The sequence below is a fragment of the Mycetomoellerius zeteki genome, unplaced genomic scaffold (assembly GCF_001594055.1).
Source record: "Mycetomoellerius zeteki isolate Tzet28-1 unplaced genomic scaffold, Tzet1.0 scaffold68, whole genome shotgun sequence".
Lineage (NCBI taxonomy): Eukaryota > Metazoa > Arthropoda > Insecta > Hymenoptera > Formicidae > Mycetomoellerius > Mycetomoellerius zeteki.
In genome coordinates this window covers 428,191-443,340 of record NW_017257697.1, presented here as the reverse complement: position 1 = coordinate 443,340, position 15,150 = coordinate 428,191, and the positions used below count along the sequence as shown (strand labels likewise).

Genomic DNA, 15,150 nt, shown 5'->3' with positions numbered 1-15,150 from the left:
CGATCCAAAATAAAGCACAGCCACTATGCATGTATATGTTATAAAATATTAAATAAACGCATGTTAAAATTATTTAATATCGTAATCAGTTAAGAAAATTCTACATCATCCTTAAAAAATTAAATTAAATTTTAAAAAATTCTGAATAGAACATACCGTTATTATGTTACTAGACAATCTTTACTTTTTCAAATTTTTCAATTGGTGTTTAATGTCATTAATATCGATGATTTAAAAATCGAATATGTGACTATTCATGTATATAATGTTCCGTCAGATAAAAAATATATTCCCGTGAATACGTATATTATGTAACATAAACTTACATCGAAAATATACATCACTCTTTAGAATGTACACGCAATATTATATTGTATAAAAATCTATAGTTTCTAAGATCTAGTTTAATAACATAAGACATTTAAAATAATAAGAAGCTAAGATAAAGAAAAACACGGCTATATACACGCGCAAAGAACTTAATCCAGCTTATCAGAGACCAATGGAAATCTGACTATTCTCAATTGCCGACCGTAGTCGCAGACGACACTGTCCCTCAATGCCAGCATTTGCTTTACAAAAATGCAGCTGTCTTTATGACCCAATCTCACTTCTCGCACTGGCTCACCCGTTCTTACGTCCCAGACCACTAATGATCCCTGAAATATTAATATTCAATTTTGAGATTGAGATTTATTTTCATAATCTTGATAAAGATTTAAAATACAATTTTGTGTGTGTGTGTGTGTGTGTGTGTGTGTGTGTGTGTGTGTGTGTGTGTGTGTGTGTGTGTGTGTGTACATACCTGATTGCTAGTTATGAGGAGATGATGCGTTAACATCACCAATTGTAAGCTATAAGCTGCTTTATGTGCTGGCAAAGTGTGTAATAAGTGTCCTTGAAAGCGTTCCCAGACACACAGTCTTTCGTCTGTTCCGATACTTATCACATAGGACACTGAGCATGTGATAGCGGCTACAGCACCATCGTGGGCTTGAATACTATACATGCATGCTCCTGTAAAAATATTACATAAAAATATTAGATTAGAAGAGATAACAGTTATAATAAATTAAATATTCATTGAGATGAAGATGTTACCTGTCAAAAGATCCCACACACACAGTAACCCATCTTGAGACCCACTACCGGATGTCATGGGACTTATTCTATCGATAAAGAGGCACGATATCGGACCGCAATGCCCATGAAGTGTATACAGAGGCAGCTGATCCTCTAACCTAGATAATATAAGAAAAATATACAGATACACATAAATAATTTTTAGAAAAAGTAAATTGAATTATATTAGACTGTGTGTACCTGTATACTTTCAAGGTGTGATCCTGGCTGCCTGTTAATACACGTCCACCTTCGCTATCTAAAACAGTGATCGCTTGTTGATGTGCTCTATGAAAGCCAATTTTCATGCAGCGCAAATCTTCCTCCGTTTGCATGTAGTTATTTAGATCCATGGGCGAACCAGCACTTCCCGTTCGTACATGTGCTAAAGTAGCAAATCAATTAAACATGGATTTAACTCAATAAAAAGATAATTTGTTATTTATATAATACACAATTTATTGTAGAAACTCTGATATTATTTGAAAGATCATTTACTTCTTCTGTAAGATGTGAAGCCCCAATCAATCTGCTGGCCTTCACTGTAGCTCTCAAGTTGCAGAAAGTCAACAGCACCATTCAATTTAGCTGCCACTACTCTGCTACCAACGAGTTTAACGGCAGAGATTCCAAGTCCTGATCCATCATCGAAGAGACACTAAGTTTTAAGAAAGAATACAATTATTTTGAATTAATTAATTTACATTTGTCAGAATAATATATTTACTCAAATTATTCATAACTCACCTTGAATCTACCGGTCGTGCCCTCCCAGAATTCTAGACTGCCATTAGCGCACCCTACTACTATAAGATTTTCCTGATAATCCATACACCAAATCGCCGCTATAATGGGCGACGATTGTATTGTGCGGTCGGTATTTATGGAGGATGTGCTGCCAACTAAATTATTCGATCTTGCGGGAAAAACACCTAATTGTTCCCTGATTTTAGATTTTTGCATCTCCTCGATCGACTTATTGTGTTCATCGAATAAGATTTTATATCGCTCCCCGAAGTCATAGCCTTGATCATAATTTTTTTGCGAGGGTGTATATTTTATAGTTGAGAATTTGATGTTTATCGCCGGTTTTAGATCAGGAAGATCGTAGGCACTGCCTAAGCTTCGACGTAACAGCTTCTGCTTATTGTCGCTACTAAGTTCATTGATTTGATAATCGTAATCTAACATATTTCCTACAGATCGTCTTTTATGGTCATTGTTATTGTTACTATTAACTCTTCGCATATTGTAAGCGGGAGATAACTTTCCCTGATACATCGCCGAGGTCGGTGAATAAAGTCCCATTGACTGCGTCACTTCCATTTCACCCCGGGAAGGTGGTGAACCGCTTTCGTAATCTGACATCAGCTCGTCGGCATCCGGCGACGCTTGACTCAGCGTTTTCTGCGGACCGCTGAAAAATTGTCGTCTATCGATATGTGCCAATTGCTCGCCAGACGTCGAGTCCCATATTCTGATATGTCCTGCTAAACATGTGCTAGCAACGGTGTTACCGTCCGTCGCGATGCATTCTACTTCCTGAGTATGACCTTCCAAGACCAGAGGCACAGCTTCCAGCACTAACTGAGTAACGTAATCGTGCGTTTTTTCTTGCTGGTGCCAACTGGCTCGCCACTCCGCGTAATTTCTCGTGCAGACACAACGGTATAATACGACCATTGTATAAGCAACCACGATTACGCTAATAAGACACAGCAGAGCGGCTAGAAATATTTCCATCGGACTCGACGGTACAAAAGGCGTATCCGTATTAAATACACGTCCTTCTGATCTCGATGGTACTTCCATATCTAAAAATTAAAAAGTGTAAAAAAAGTTAAAGACTCAATAATTAACTCTTTGTAATTTTTCATTGAAAAATTCAAACCTGAAAAATCTAAAGGATCAAGCGCAGCGGTAGCGAGACTCTGCCACTGGAAGTGTTGAACATCATTTGGATTGCTAATTTGTTTTGCTAATTGCGGGCTTACCGCGTGTGCTAATTTTATAGTCGGTAATATAGTCACTCGCCCACCAGCAACCGACACATTGTACATTGAAAGAATCGAAGACCAATGATACAGTGACAAACTATTCCAAGGCGGAAAATCCATAGGTCTCAGCTTATTTAATTCCTCTGTTGTATTATTAGTTAAATCCTAAAAAATACATTTTTCTTAAATATATAGACTTAAAAATGTATGAGAATGTTGTCTAGTTGAAATGAAAATAAAATGAAAATTCACCTGTTCGTTTAAATTATTCGGGGCTACAGTTGCAGGCGATATAGAAATAGGTGTTACCGTATTTAGCTTAACATAATCGTTTAATGATGGAGGCTTGTCTACCGTATAACCATCAATATCAGCTTCTGGCTTTAACGTCTCGCTAAGATGTATTATGTGCTCGATGATACCAGAATCGTTAATAGTCATGCTAATCCACACAACCATTCCTACCATAAATGCACGCTGGAAGATTCGTGTTCGCGCCCATAAATGCACCAATCTCAAACGCTTGGGGATCTTGTCCAGTGTATGAGTATTTTGTGTATTCGGGGCAATAACGTTCGTCGGGCCAGTAGACAGGCCGTTCAATCTCGGATGAGATTTAGAACGGAATATATGAGGTTTCCTATTGGTAATGGTAGTGGTAAACTGTTGTCTGCGTGATGTTTGAACGTGCGACAAGTGAAACTTGGAATTCTCGCTGGATAACTCTGTTCGTCTGATGTCGATCGCCAGGATCGTCGAGAAGAATACCATTTGTAAGAAAAAGTCATTCAATAATCCAACAATGGCGAATATACAAAATTCCTGGATAGCAGGGACAAAAGTAAATAAACCGATAGTTAGGATCGTCACTTCTGTGAGCAGATTCTTTGTAATAGACCATCCTTCTTTAGATAAAGCCTGAGCGACACGTATCTTTACGTCCAATTGGGCTGGCGTGCTAACGACACTCTTAGTCAATACTTGAATATTCTCAAGGCCGAAGATAATCACCAAGTACGGAAACACTTCCTTAGCACTCATGCTCAATGTCAGACCGAAGAAAAAGCACACACCCACAGTCATTGATAACGAGCCCATCACTGTTATGCTGGCACTGAATGCAATGCCAATTTTAGACTTTACCAGTTCTATTTTCCGCACTTGGAAGTATTCGTAGAAAAATAAGGCTAGGGAAGTCATCATCAACGGGAAGAATTCACTGTAATTGAATTCGCCAGGATAGAAAATATTTAATACTTCATTGCGCGTATCAACGTCCGTGCTATTGTCGACGGTTTGATGCAGCTGATAATAGGTTCGCAGTCGGTGCTGCAATCCTTTTATAAATCTATAAGCAAGTAAAATATAAATGTTAATATAATTGTATTAATAACAAATTAAAAAATGTGATTTATATAAATACTTACTCCTGATCATATTTCTTTAAATAAATGGTCACGGCATATTGGAGAATTCTCTGGCGAACCCGAGCAGGATATCGTTTCACTCCTGTTTCCTTTAAACTCATTCCAAACATCACTTCTGCGAGACTTATCTTACCTCTTTGAAGATTCTGTAATAGTAACGATACAAACAAATTAACTACTTTTTTTACAATAAAGATAAAAATTAAGTTAACATGCCAAACAAAAAAAGCCTTATCTATTTGTGGTAAACAACAATTAACAATTACATATGAGATTACTACACTACTTCATACAAAACAATTATGATTTCATGAATGTATATTCACCTGATACGAAAATATAGTGTTAATAAGATTTGTGTCTTGAGAAAATAACTCTATACTTTGTTGCCAGAGATTCGCGGGCGATAGAACAAGACAGTTGTATTCCGGCAAAACCTCAGCCTTCTTGCCATTTCTTTTTTTCACTGCTTCAATGTGCAAACATACTTGGCCAAGTGTTTTTAATCTAAAAATCAAATCAGATCAGATCCTTATTCTAAGAGAAAAATACCTTCAAATATCAATTATTTTTTAACTTAAAAAAAAGTATTTTTTATATATATCTTGAGCTATATAAAATAATCTTTGGATGTCTTAAAAAAGAAGTTGGATACGTAATCCTTTTCCAAATGTTAGAAATACATATCACGAGTACTTTTCAGACTTAAAAAGGCACAGATAATACAGTGAATTAGTCTTTGCTGTGTTTGCCAATATTATAAACAAAGAAATTATTCACTGTATTGTATTATGCAATCTTTATCTTTATTGCAATGTACCATATAACAAAGTACAGTGTTAGTAGACAAAAGAAATATAGACCTATTGTAGCACATACAAATAAAAAGACACCAACGAAACTGCTGTTACAAATAACTTACCAATAACAGAAACTGTTATCACGAAACTGTTATCATGAAATAATTAAGTAGCGCAGAGATCAGTATAAGATCACTCATGCAATATAAAAAAAAACCCAGAGTTGACAAGAGTTACTTTTTCCGTTATTTTTTAAAATAAATAATTTGACATTGCAATTTTTTATAACTAAACGCTAAGGTTGTGTTAAGACGGGAAAAGTCGATTTTTTTCAATCTTGACACAACCTTAACATTTAGTTATAAAAAATTGCAACATCATGTTTATTCCAAAAAAATAATGAAAAAGTAAGCTTTCCAACTCTGAAAAAACCTCATAAGCACATAACTGTAGATCTGTTTTCTATAGTTGAATTAGTGTATACTTTTGGAATTTAAAGTGAAATAGATATGTTTGATATTTGGCAAAATCAAAACAGAAAATTCTAGAGCAGTCTAGTGCAGGAATAAAAAAGACCTTTTGTCCTTTGCTGAAAAATATCTTTTAATTAATATTTGCTATCCCGTATGAACTATTGATATCAATTAGAGAATAATTAGATGAAGCATTCACGTTTCTGGATGCTGATAGTTTCGTATGATCTCCAAGAGATTGAACACTTCGTATAAAGGTCCTCTGAAGGCATCCATCAGCGTCAGGTCTTCGCTCCATGGCATCACTCCGATCCTTAGTACCACTTGTTGGACATACAGTACCGAGGTCTCCGTGCCGTTCGCTGGTAGGACAGTGTCGTTGATTAGGATTTTTGGGGCATTGCCCGGCATAGGCAGATTGACAAGTGGATAGCTGCAACAACCAAACAAATATCTTAATACAGATCTCTTCCAGGATTGAAGTCATTCAAGTATTGATAAACAATGCAATCATCAGGGGGAAGGGGAATGACTCACCAGCATAATAAAAGAACCGATATCGCGAGGGAGAGTACGATGACGGGATGAGAGGAGCAGAATAGGCCGTGGGCATAATATAGCCCAGCCACTCTGTCCGGCAGACTGCGAGACATTTCACCTATGTATGCGGTCCATGCGACATCTTCGGATTGCAGGCCGTCGTGTCGCCCGTAACTGACCTAGCAACACCCAATAGCCATCCAATAGTATCGATACGGTAAACATGACACATGATACCGCAAAGGCGCAGCGGCCAGAGATAGGTTAGAGGGAACAAAAAGGCGCCGCGTGTTTTTTAATCGATTATCGCTGTTATTACGCAACCGGGATATGCGTGTGCGTGCGCGCTTGTAGATATTTAATAAGCATGCGGCGCCGTTTTTCAATAGCGATAACGAAGCCTGATTGAGCAAACGTCGTTCTCCAACGAAGCGTTCTCCAATTTGTCATGTTTCCTTACACTCGGCTCTCGACTTACAACATCCTTTTAACCATTCCGCTTCATCAGCGACGTTCCACGTGATGCGACGCTCCGTCCAGAGAAAGAAGAAGACTCAATGACTCTGGGACTATCGATTTCTTACAGGAACGCTCCACGACGTCCTCGACGACGACGGTGTCCTCGATGACGCAGTTTGGTCCCTCTATTTGGTCCCGCGCTTCGCCCGCACGAGATTGACGCGGAACCAGAACGATGAGGAGTGACGAGTAGAGTAGTTAACGGCGCGATAAAAAAAGAGCAATGCGAAGCGATGGCATAAAAACGAAATAATTACGCTGCTGAGCGTACACAGTGCACGCGGGCCACAATCGGGATTTAGAGGTTATGTCCGTCGCTGGTTTTTGCGGCGCATTAGAAGCCACGGTGGCGGCGGGGGAAATGGGGGGGAAAGCGTTCGCTTCTTGGAAGTTGGGAATCGATTTCACGTCGCGATTACTGCGTCCGCACGTGCCGTAGATGCTCGCGTCACGTCATCGCTCGAGTAACTCGCACGAGCGAGGCGAGCGGCGAGACGAGCGGCAAAAAATCTCGGCGAGAAGGAACGCGCGCCGTCTACGTGATTGCAACGTGCGACGATGATGACCAACGATGAAGATGTTGCGAGTTGCGACGCTTCCTTCGCTCCTCTACATTCCTCGCGCGCGATAAGCCTGCGTGACTTTGTAGATCCCCCGACTTCGAATCACTTCGAACGATCCACGATGATCCCGGAGTGCACTGGCTGAGTACAGTGCACGCGCGAAAGCGAGAGCGTTAATTTATTTTTAAACCGAGGGGGGTCCCAACTCGGGTCGAGCCTCCGCCGCGCGGCCAATCGCCAGGTGCGTCGCCGAATACACACGTGGCCGTGAAAGGGTGGAAAGGGAAGAGAGAAAGCAAGCTTTGTGTGACGCGCGCGAAAAGAGAAGGTGGTGTAACGCTCGCCAGACAACGTCCGTGGCGTAACTGACCGTGTCTGCGCGTCTGGAATGCCTGGATTGTGCATGCAAAGCCGCGCAGTTAACTAATCCATGATTCGATCGCATGCATAAACGAACAGGTCTCCACGGCAGTGCCTCAAAAAAAGGGGGAAAAAAGTTTACGCGTCTGCACAATGCAGAGGAGCGGAAAGTTCAGGAATTTGGCACAGATATGTTCAGCATTGCTACCAATGTATATTATAGCGTAGGCAAGCCGCTTGCCCCCTTCCCTTCTTTTCTAATTTTGGGAGAGACAATTAAATTACGACGATCCTTTTTGTGATAAAAAATTAATTGTTTATTGTCCAATTTCTGACTCACATGTTTAGTTATTCATAAGATAAAAAAATTCGCTGATGATTTTTCGAAGGCTGGCTTTAATATAAGTATTTTAATAAGTTTTGTGTTCCTAAAAATTTAAGGGAGAACAGGATAAATTTTTGCTCCCTTCTTTCTCTCCCCTCGACTGAAATTCTGAGTACGCCAATGCCAATGTAGATTAATTTTTATCTTGGTTTAAGGCCTTATGTACAAAGGAGGAAATATTTGGAATAGGAATAAATATTGAATACTAAAAGAATAAAAAAGTTAGAAATAGAGAGATAAACGTAACACACAAATGGATATAAATAAGACATATCATATCTTATTTGTATCCATTGTAGGTACAATACATTACATTTAATTCGTATTTTTAATTTTTTTATTTTTCTAATATTTAATATATATTTATTCCTGTTTCTAATACTTTTTTTTATTGTGCGCAATTCTTAATTTACTTTTTATCTTCTTCTAGTTTAAGAATAAGACGAAGATAAATAAGTAAATTAGACCGAGATTAAACTTAATCTACATTGGTAGAAATGAACCATAGACAGATAAATAGAGAAAGAAGAGGAAGGGGAGGGACTTCCTCTTGGGAGATTAAGTAAAAAGAACTGCTACAGAATTAAAAAGAATTCTTATAACACACACACACACACACGCACACACACACACACACACACACACACACACACACACAGAAATTCAGAAAGAATGATGAAACTCTTGTATGAATTTCAATGATATTTGTGAATATTGAGAATTTCTTGGTGAAACTCGGGATGCTGTAGAACGAGATATTAAAGGAATTAAATCACGAAGGGCTTTTGTGACAGTTGACAACGATAATTAATGAGAGTTAGATATTTAAATTACAATAAGATCTTTTGGATGTAGCTTCTAATGACTGCAAAGTAGCGCAAAATCGGAGTCCGTGACTTTCTTCTTTTTAGAGTTGTTAAATTCTATTCTTTTTCATCGCTATCTATTCATGAGACTTTATCGCATGCATAACTAACCGCTTGAATACTATGAATAAAGCTTAATTTTTCGAGGATGAAAGAGTCTTACAAACAGATTTCAAGATGCAAAGAAATTTCAAGTTACAGAAAGATCAAGCTATGAAAAAACTTGTATGATTTAAATATTAGAGTTAATGTTTAACGAGAAAAACATCACGAGTATCACACATTCGAAAATATATTTTAAAAATTTGTGATACGTACACAATATTTATATTACACTCACTTACACATTCGTTTACATTATTTATTTATATTACAGTTCATAAATTAAATCGTTTGTGAATTTTACTTCTCTTTTAACACTAGAAGTACCGACATTTTTTATTCCACACTAAAAAGACTAAGCAAATAAATTACTATGAAAATAAAGAAAATGATGAAAAATCAAATATTTTATAAGTATAAAGAATATATAATTATTGATAATTCAAAAAAATTCAGAATCTTATATTTTACATAAGAAATATAATAGTAATCTAGAAAATAGAATCTAGAAAATAGAAATAGTTAGTGATGACCTATCCGTACTTATATTTATAAAATTATCTCTTCCTGTTTGCTTTTCGCGAATTTAAATTGAAAAAAGAAACTCGGAGATTTGCAATGTCGTGGTTATCAATGGAGACCGAATATCTCCACATTTTTTTCTAATCTTTTGTTTCGATTAATTATCTACATATGTGACAGTCACGAGGTCACTTTAATACGTAGTTAACACCGCGCGTCGTTAATAATTTGGCTCGTTCCATATATATCTTCTTGTTCGATTGGCTTTAGCGAGCTCCACTTCGTGCGGCTCGCGGTCGACCGTCCTGTGCGCCTATTATCCCGCGATTGACATGTTTAATTGCATCAATTGCGTAATAAATGAAAATTAGGCTGCTGCAAATGGTCAGTATCGCTCAGGGGTCAATCGTCTGCAAACGTGCGGGCTTGCGGCGACGCACGTGAGACGCGCTCTGCGAACGAATCGTTGGGAGTTTCAGAAAAAAAAAACTCGTATTACGTTGTTATGTCGCAATTTTAGTTTTGACGTGAGCTTGGTGTTATTAATTGGCAAGGCGACCGTGATATTGTCCCGTCGTATTTGCTTTTTCTCCGTCCAGCGCGTGCACCAATTTTCCGATTCTCTTCCTCTTTCCCAGCTTTTTCGTTGTTCAACTCTTACTTCTTTTATTTTTCATTATTAAATAGATTTGTGCGCGAACAATGGATACGTTTCAGATGTAAAGAGCGTTTTTTTGTGGTTTTAAGACCTCTTGAAAAATTTCGAAATATTAATACTTGTTTTTAATTTTAAATATTTCTGTGGATACTAAATAGATACTTATTTTATAAGCTTTGACCTTGTTATATAAATTCTAATTGATAAATATTAATGTCGGTAATGTATAAATAATTATACTTATTCCAAGAAATATCTTATAAAAGGTAATTCAGATAATTTTTCAGACAATTTTGAGAACGTCTTTTAGACATTTTTTTGATAAGTTTTAAAGATTTTCTTAAAAGGACACGTATGTGTTATCTGTTTTATTTCTACTATCTATTGGCTTTTAATAATCGAGTCGAGATATTTTTAACGCAGAAATGCACAAGAATATACCATCCGTATACATTTGCATAATTAACATATAATGTCATAGACGATGACATTAAAAATAAACATTAGGTGTTATGTTTGATTTTTTGTTAACACAGCAATAAAAAGTACTTTAAATGAGATCCACAAGGCCTTGATTCAAGAATTGAATCTTTACGTGTAGTAATTGGTGTATAAATACAATCGCAGAATGTGATTCTCGATATTTTCTTATCAACATTATGTAATAAATCTTTTTTCTTCATCTTGGATAACATTTACTTTTGCCATTTGAAAATAAATAAAAATAAATGAAAGATAATAAATACAACAGATGTTTTAGGAGAAGGCAGAGAAATGCCGATATTTTTTAAATTTAAATATAAAATATGCGTATACATGAATGTAAATATAAAAAGTGTGTTACCGATATAAAGTTCGTTTCTAGTTAGTAATTATTAAATAGTTATTGAAGTATAATTATTGAAAATAATAGTGCTCATTAATATACATATGTATTGGTTTCTGATGGTCGCTATTGAGTGCACGTGTTGCTACGTTTTGTTGTCCAGAACAAATTAATAATTAAATTTTGTACTGAATTTAATTTTCCGTACATTTTACATTAACTGAGTTCTAATGTGAGAGTTATTACGATATTTTGTACTTGAAAATTCAAATCCATGAGAGAGACGTCCAATTTAATATGAAAAAGTAATTCGAGAAAAATTCAAATTTTCTTTTTAATAAAAGTGTTTTTTTTGAAAGAGAGAGAGAGAATTAAATCATAAATTATATTAATTCGATATAGTATGTAAATGACATTCAACTTTTTTGATATAATTAATTACATCCGTATATTGCAGTCGTATTGTACATTATGCTAAATAACTATTACACAGGGTTGTAACGTTGTTACGTTTATCGCTCAAGTCCTCGTGGGATCTCGTCTCGTCGGCGGTTTTCATTATAACAGTAGACCGGTAAAATTTTATGCTACGAGCGAAGCCTCGTCTTTAGATAACGGGGACGATATCCGCGGTTCGATGTACAGGTTCTTAGGCAATATAGGTAAATGGGGCTTATAATAAAATCGCTTCGATAAATATTAATGATATCGGTAACGTTGCGCCGGCTGCCATTAGTTAGCTCGATGGCTTCTCTCATCCGCTCCATGGATGAAATCGATATTCGAGGTCCTCAGTTAGCTCGGAACCCGGATTTAATCCTTCACTACGAAGTTTCTCAAGAATCTAATAGATTCACAGCCTGTTTTAAAAAAGTATCCAAAAACTAAAGAAAAAAGTTTCTTATTCAAACATGACATATTACTCAATAAATCTGTGTCGCAGGTATTTCTATACAATAAATTTTCGATGTGATACACGCGAAACGTTTACTTGAGTAATAACGTTTTTTTTCTCTATATAAGTATATTTTTGAATTTTGATGACATATTATCCGAGTCAAAATTTTAGTTCTACATTACATCATCAAGTTCTATCAAATTTAAAGGATCAAGTAGGTTCTCGAGATGATATTACAACTAACGTTTGTCCTCCTTTGATGCTATAAATGGTTATTTATTTCCGTTTTCTCCTTGAGAATCAAAGGAGGACTTTGTTAGAACCTCCAAAAGAACTTCAGTGCTATGCTTTTTTAGGAATTGGATATTCGGAAATTTATATTTCTTTATCCCACATATTCAATTTGCATAGTGCATGTGACACTCTGTATTCATAAGATGAAATATATTAACTATGTAATTTAGTTATTAAGTAGTAGAACATGTGAGATAAATGAATAATAAATAATTTAGTAAAATTTTAAATAATTCAACAATTAATTTTATTTCTATTTCTGCATATTTTCCCGCTAAAATTATTGTATTGTAACCGACCCAGAAATAGAAAAATTTATTCGCAAATTCTTTTATTTCATTACGTTGCTGGTTTTATTTCAATCGATTCTATACCGTAACTAATTGCTTTTAACATTCTGTCAAGAATATTTGAAGAATATTTGGTTCTCAATTCCTTTTTAATATATAAAAAAATAATATATAAGTAATATATAAATAAAAGAATTATAACATAAGCCTTTTGGAGCCAACTCGAGGTCTTATTGAGTGATATTAATATATCACATGTATAATTCATCTTAATATAATTTATTTAATACAATTTATTAAATAAATTGTATTAAGACGAATTATACATGTGATATATTAACATCGCTCAATAAGACCTCGAGTTGGGTCCAAAAGGCTTTTGTTAATTCTTTTATTTATGATTTATATCGTGTGAGCCTATTTACTATTAAATTATTTGGAAAAAATTTCTTAGCATATTTTTTCTTTTTTTTTTTTATAAAAGCAACACCATCCAATGAATATGAAATATCAAAAAGCAATAAGTAACGACAACATTGGAAAAATTTTTATTAAAAAAGAATCTACAGCAAAAGTTCTGGTTAAATTTAATATCGAGTATAAGATTGTTCTGGCGAGTACCTTAGAGATATTAATTTTATATTAATTTAAAAATGGAGTCCCTCTCTCTCTCTCTCTCTCTCTCTCTGCATACCCAGGAAATTTCTTCTCCAGACGCAGGCGCATCTGTCTTCTCCATGATTTCCTCCGACTTTTGCTTGAAACCTTTTCTCTCAGCTTGTGTACGTTCGACTCGCGTGTCTTCCTAATCGAAATTGATGCAACGGCGTCTCTGAAAGATGATGGATGGCTTACCGGCGAACACATAGCGGGTGATTCGAGGAGCTGGACGTCCTTGCAAATTATTTTTCTGGCTTTGAAGGAAGCTTCAGTTCGAGTTAAACGGACTTTCATGTACAGAAAGAGAGAAAAAGAGAGAGTTTTAAAATTTTTAGATACTTTCGAAAGTTCTGAGATCGAGAAGAGTAAAAGGATATATCCGCGAATTACGATATTTCGGCATTCCGTTAACAACATTTTCTAGTTTAGAAAGAGGCAGAAAACCAGTTAAACCTTAGACTTTTCGCCGCAACTAACTATTTACGAGGTGGGTTGCGAAAATACCTTTCTCGCTGATAAATGTTGCGAGAACTTCGTCTAAAAAAATACCTCGTGGCGAGCTTAATTTCCGGCTCGTGAATCGGCTCCGTGGAAGATCGATGCGGCGCGGGGAGATGGAACGCGATATTACGAAACCGCCTTCAGAAGTTTGATAAGCTCCAGAGCTCGACGCTTGATGGAGTGGACTTATACGTCTTCGGCGTTTTGCACGGGGAAACGATCCGCCAAACGAAACAGCGCGTATGTCTCTATTCGCTTCCCGGGACAGAAACGGAAGTGAGAGGATAGGTGAGAGTGTAGCTGGATGGTGGTTCGTTTATCGTGCGGCCTGAATGGCAATTTATCTTACTGGCAAGACGGACCGAAGGTACCAGTTCCTCGGATATAAATGACGCTGCCTCTTCGCGAAGATCTTCGGAATTCTACGGGACGCGACAGAAAGAGAGAAAGAGAGAGAGAGAGAGAGAGAGAGAGAGAGAGAGAGAGGGGGAGAAGGTGGAAAATCTGCCATCTTCATGTAAACGACGTCACGTTAAAGTATATTTTCAATTTCTCGTATATTAAAGAGTTCGCGAGCTTTTCTTGGCTTATGATGTTTAAAGTGTATTCTCAATTTCTTAAGATATCTTAAGGGCTCGCGTATCCTGGATCTTTAACGTCAGAGATGGAAAAAATTTCACGCAGAATTCTCACGATATACGTTCGCGTCGGCAACTTTTACTTAATTTAACAGTAAGGAAAGTAAAATTGAGACATTAATTTACTGCAAAGTTCAATTTCGCTAGCAATAAATTTTCGCATATTCTAATTGCAGGAAAAATTAACATCTAAAATAAATAAATTATAAAAATGTGTTGTTCAATAAGAACAGAATGTTATGAATGTAACTTTTACATGTAACATATTTTGTTTAAAGTACAAATATTAACACATTTGTAAAAATGACTCTCTCTTACAATTGGATACATCCTTAAACCTTTGGAGTGAAATCTAACTCTAAAGATTGAAATTTCATTCTTAAAAATTGACAATTGAGTACTCTTTTTTGACACTAGCTCAAATGTTACTCTTTGTCACTCTTTAGAATTAGGCTCCACTCCAAAACTTTTAGAGAAATAGCATTCATGCATTTAATAAATTTATAAGGCGGGAGTATCTTACTCCCCTGGTGAAAATTTTTCTTATACTTTTTATGGAACATTTTTCAGAAATACTCAAAAATATTCGAAAAGTTTACATCTTTTCTCATAATTTTTCGTATGAGTGAATTCTGAAATATTTTGAGATTTCTCATCCCATAATTTTTAAAAATTATTTTTAATTTTTTAGATTTTATAACATTTCAGA

General features: G+C 36.0%; 1 protein-coding gene across 2 annotated transcripts; it reads right to left on the bottom strand.

Annotated features, from left to right (window-relative positions):
- Nucleotides 1-276: 276 nt before the first annotated feature.
- Nucleotides 277-7,481, bottom strand: SCAP (SREBP cleavage activating protein). Of its 2 annotated transcripts, XM_018457828.1 has the most exons (13): nt 6,838-7,481; nt 6,357-6,538; nt 6,019-6,252; nt 4,873-5,053; nt 4,547-4,692; nt 3,372-4,467; nt 3,014-3,284; nt 1,870-2,936; nt 1,621-1,780; nt 1,324-1,507; nt 1,102-1,241; nt 806-1,017; nt 277-659 (listed from the first exon to the last, which is right to left on the bottom strand). In XM_018457828.1, the coding sequence occupies exons 2-13, from the start codon at nt 6,470-6,472 to the stop codon at nt 480-482; spliced, it is 3,987 nt and encodes a 1,328-aa protein (XP_018313330.1). In that variant the 5' UTR covers nt 6,473-6,538; nt 6,838-7,481; the 3' UTR covers nt 277-479. The 2 variants fall into 2 exon arrangements, with proteins under 2 accessions (XP_018313330.1, XP_018313329.1); XM_018457827.1 differs by having other exon boundaries at nt 6,357-7,481.
- Nucleotides 7,482-15,150: the final 7,669 nt, after the last annotated feature.

Excerpts from the sequence above, each read along its gene's own strand:
- SCAP (XM_018457827.1), bottom strand. The coding sequence starts at position 6,472 with ATGTCTCGCAGTCTGCCGGACAGAGTGGCTGGGCTATATTATGCCCAC. Across the intron at positions 1,781-1,869 it reads GCACGACCGGTAGATTCAAG|TGTCTCTTCGATGATGGATC; the intron begins GTGAGTTATGAA and ends CTTAAAACTTAG. Across the intron at positions 660-805 it reads TCCTCATAACTAGCAATCAG|GGATCATTAGTGGTCTGGGA; the intron begins GTATGTACACAC and ends TTAATATTTCAG.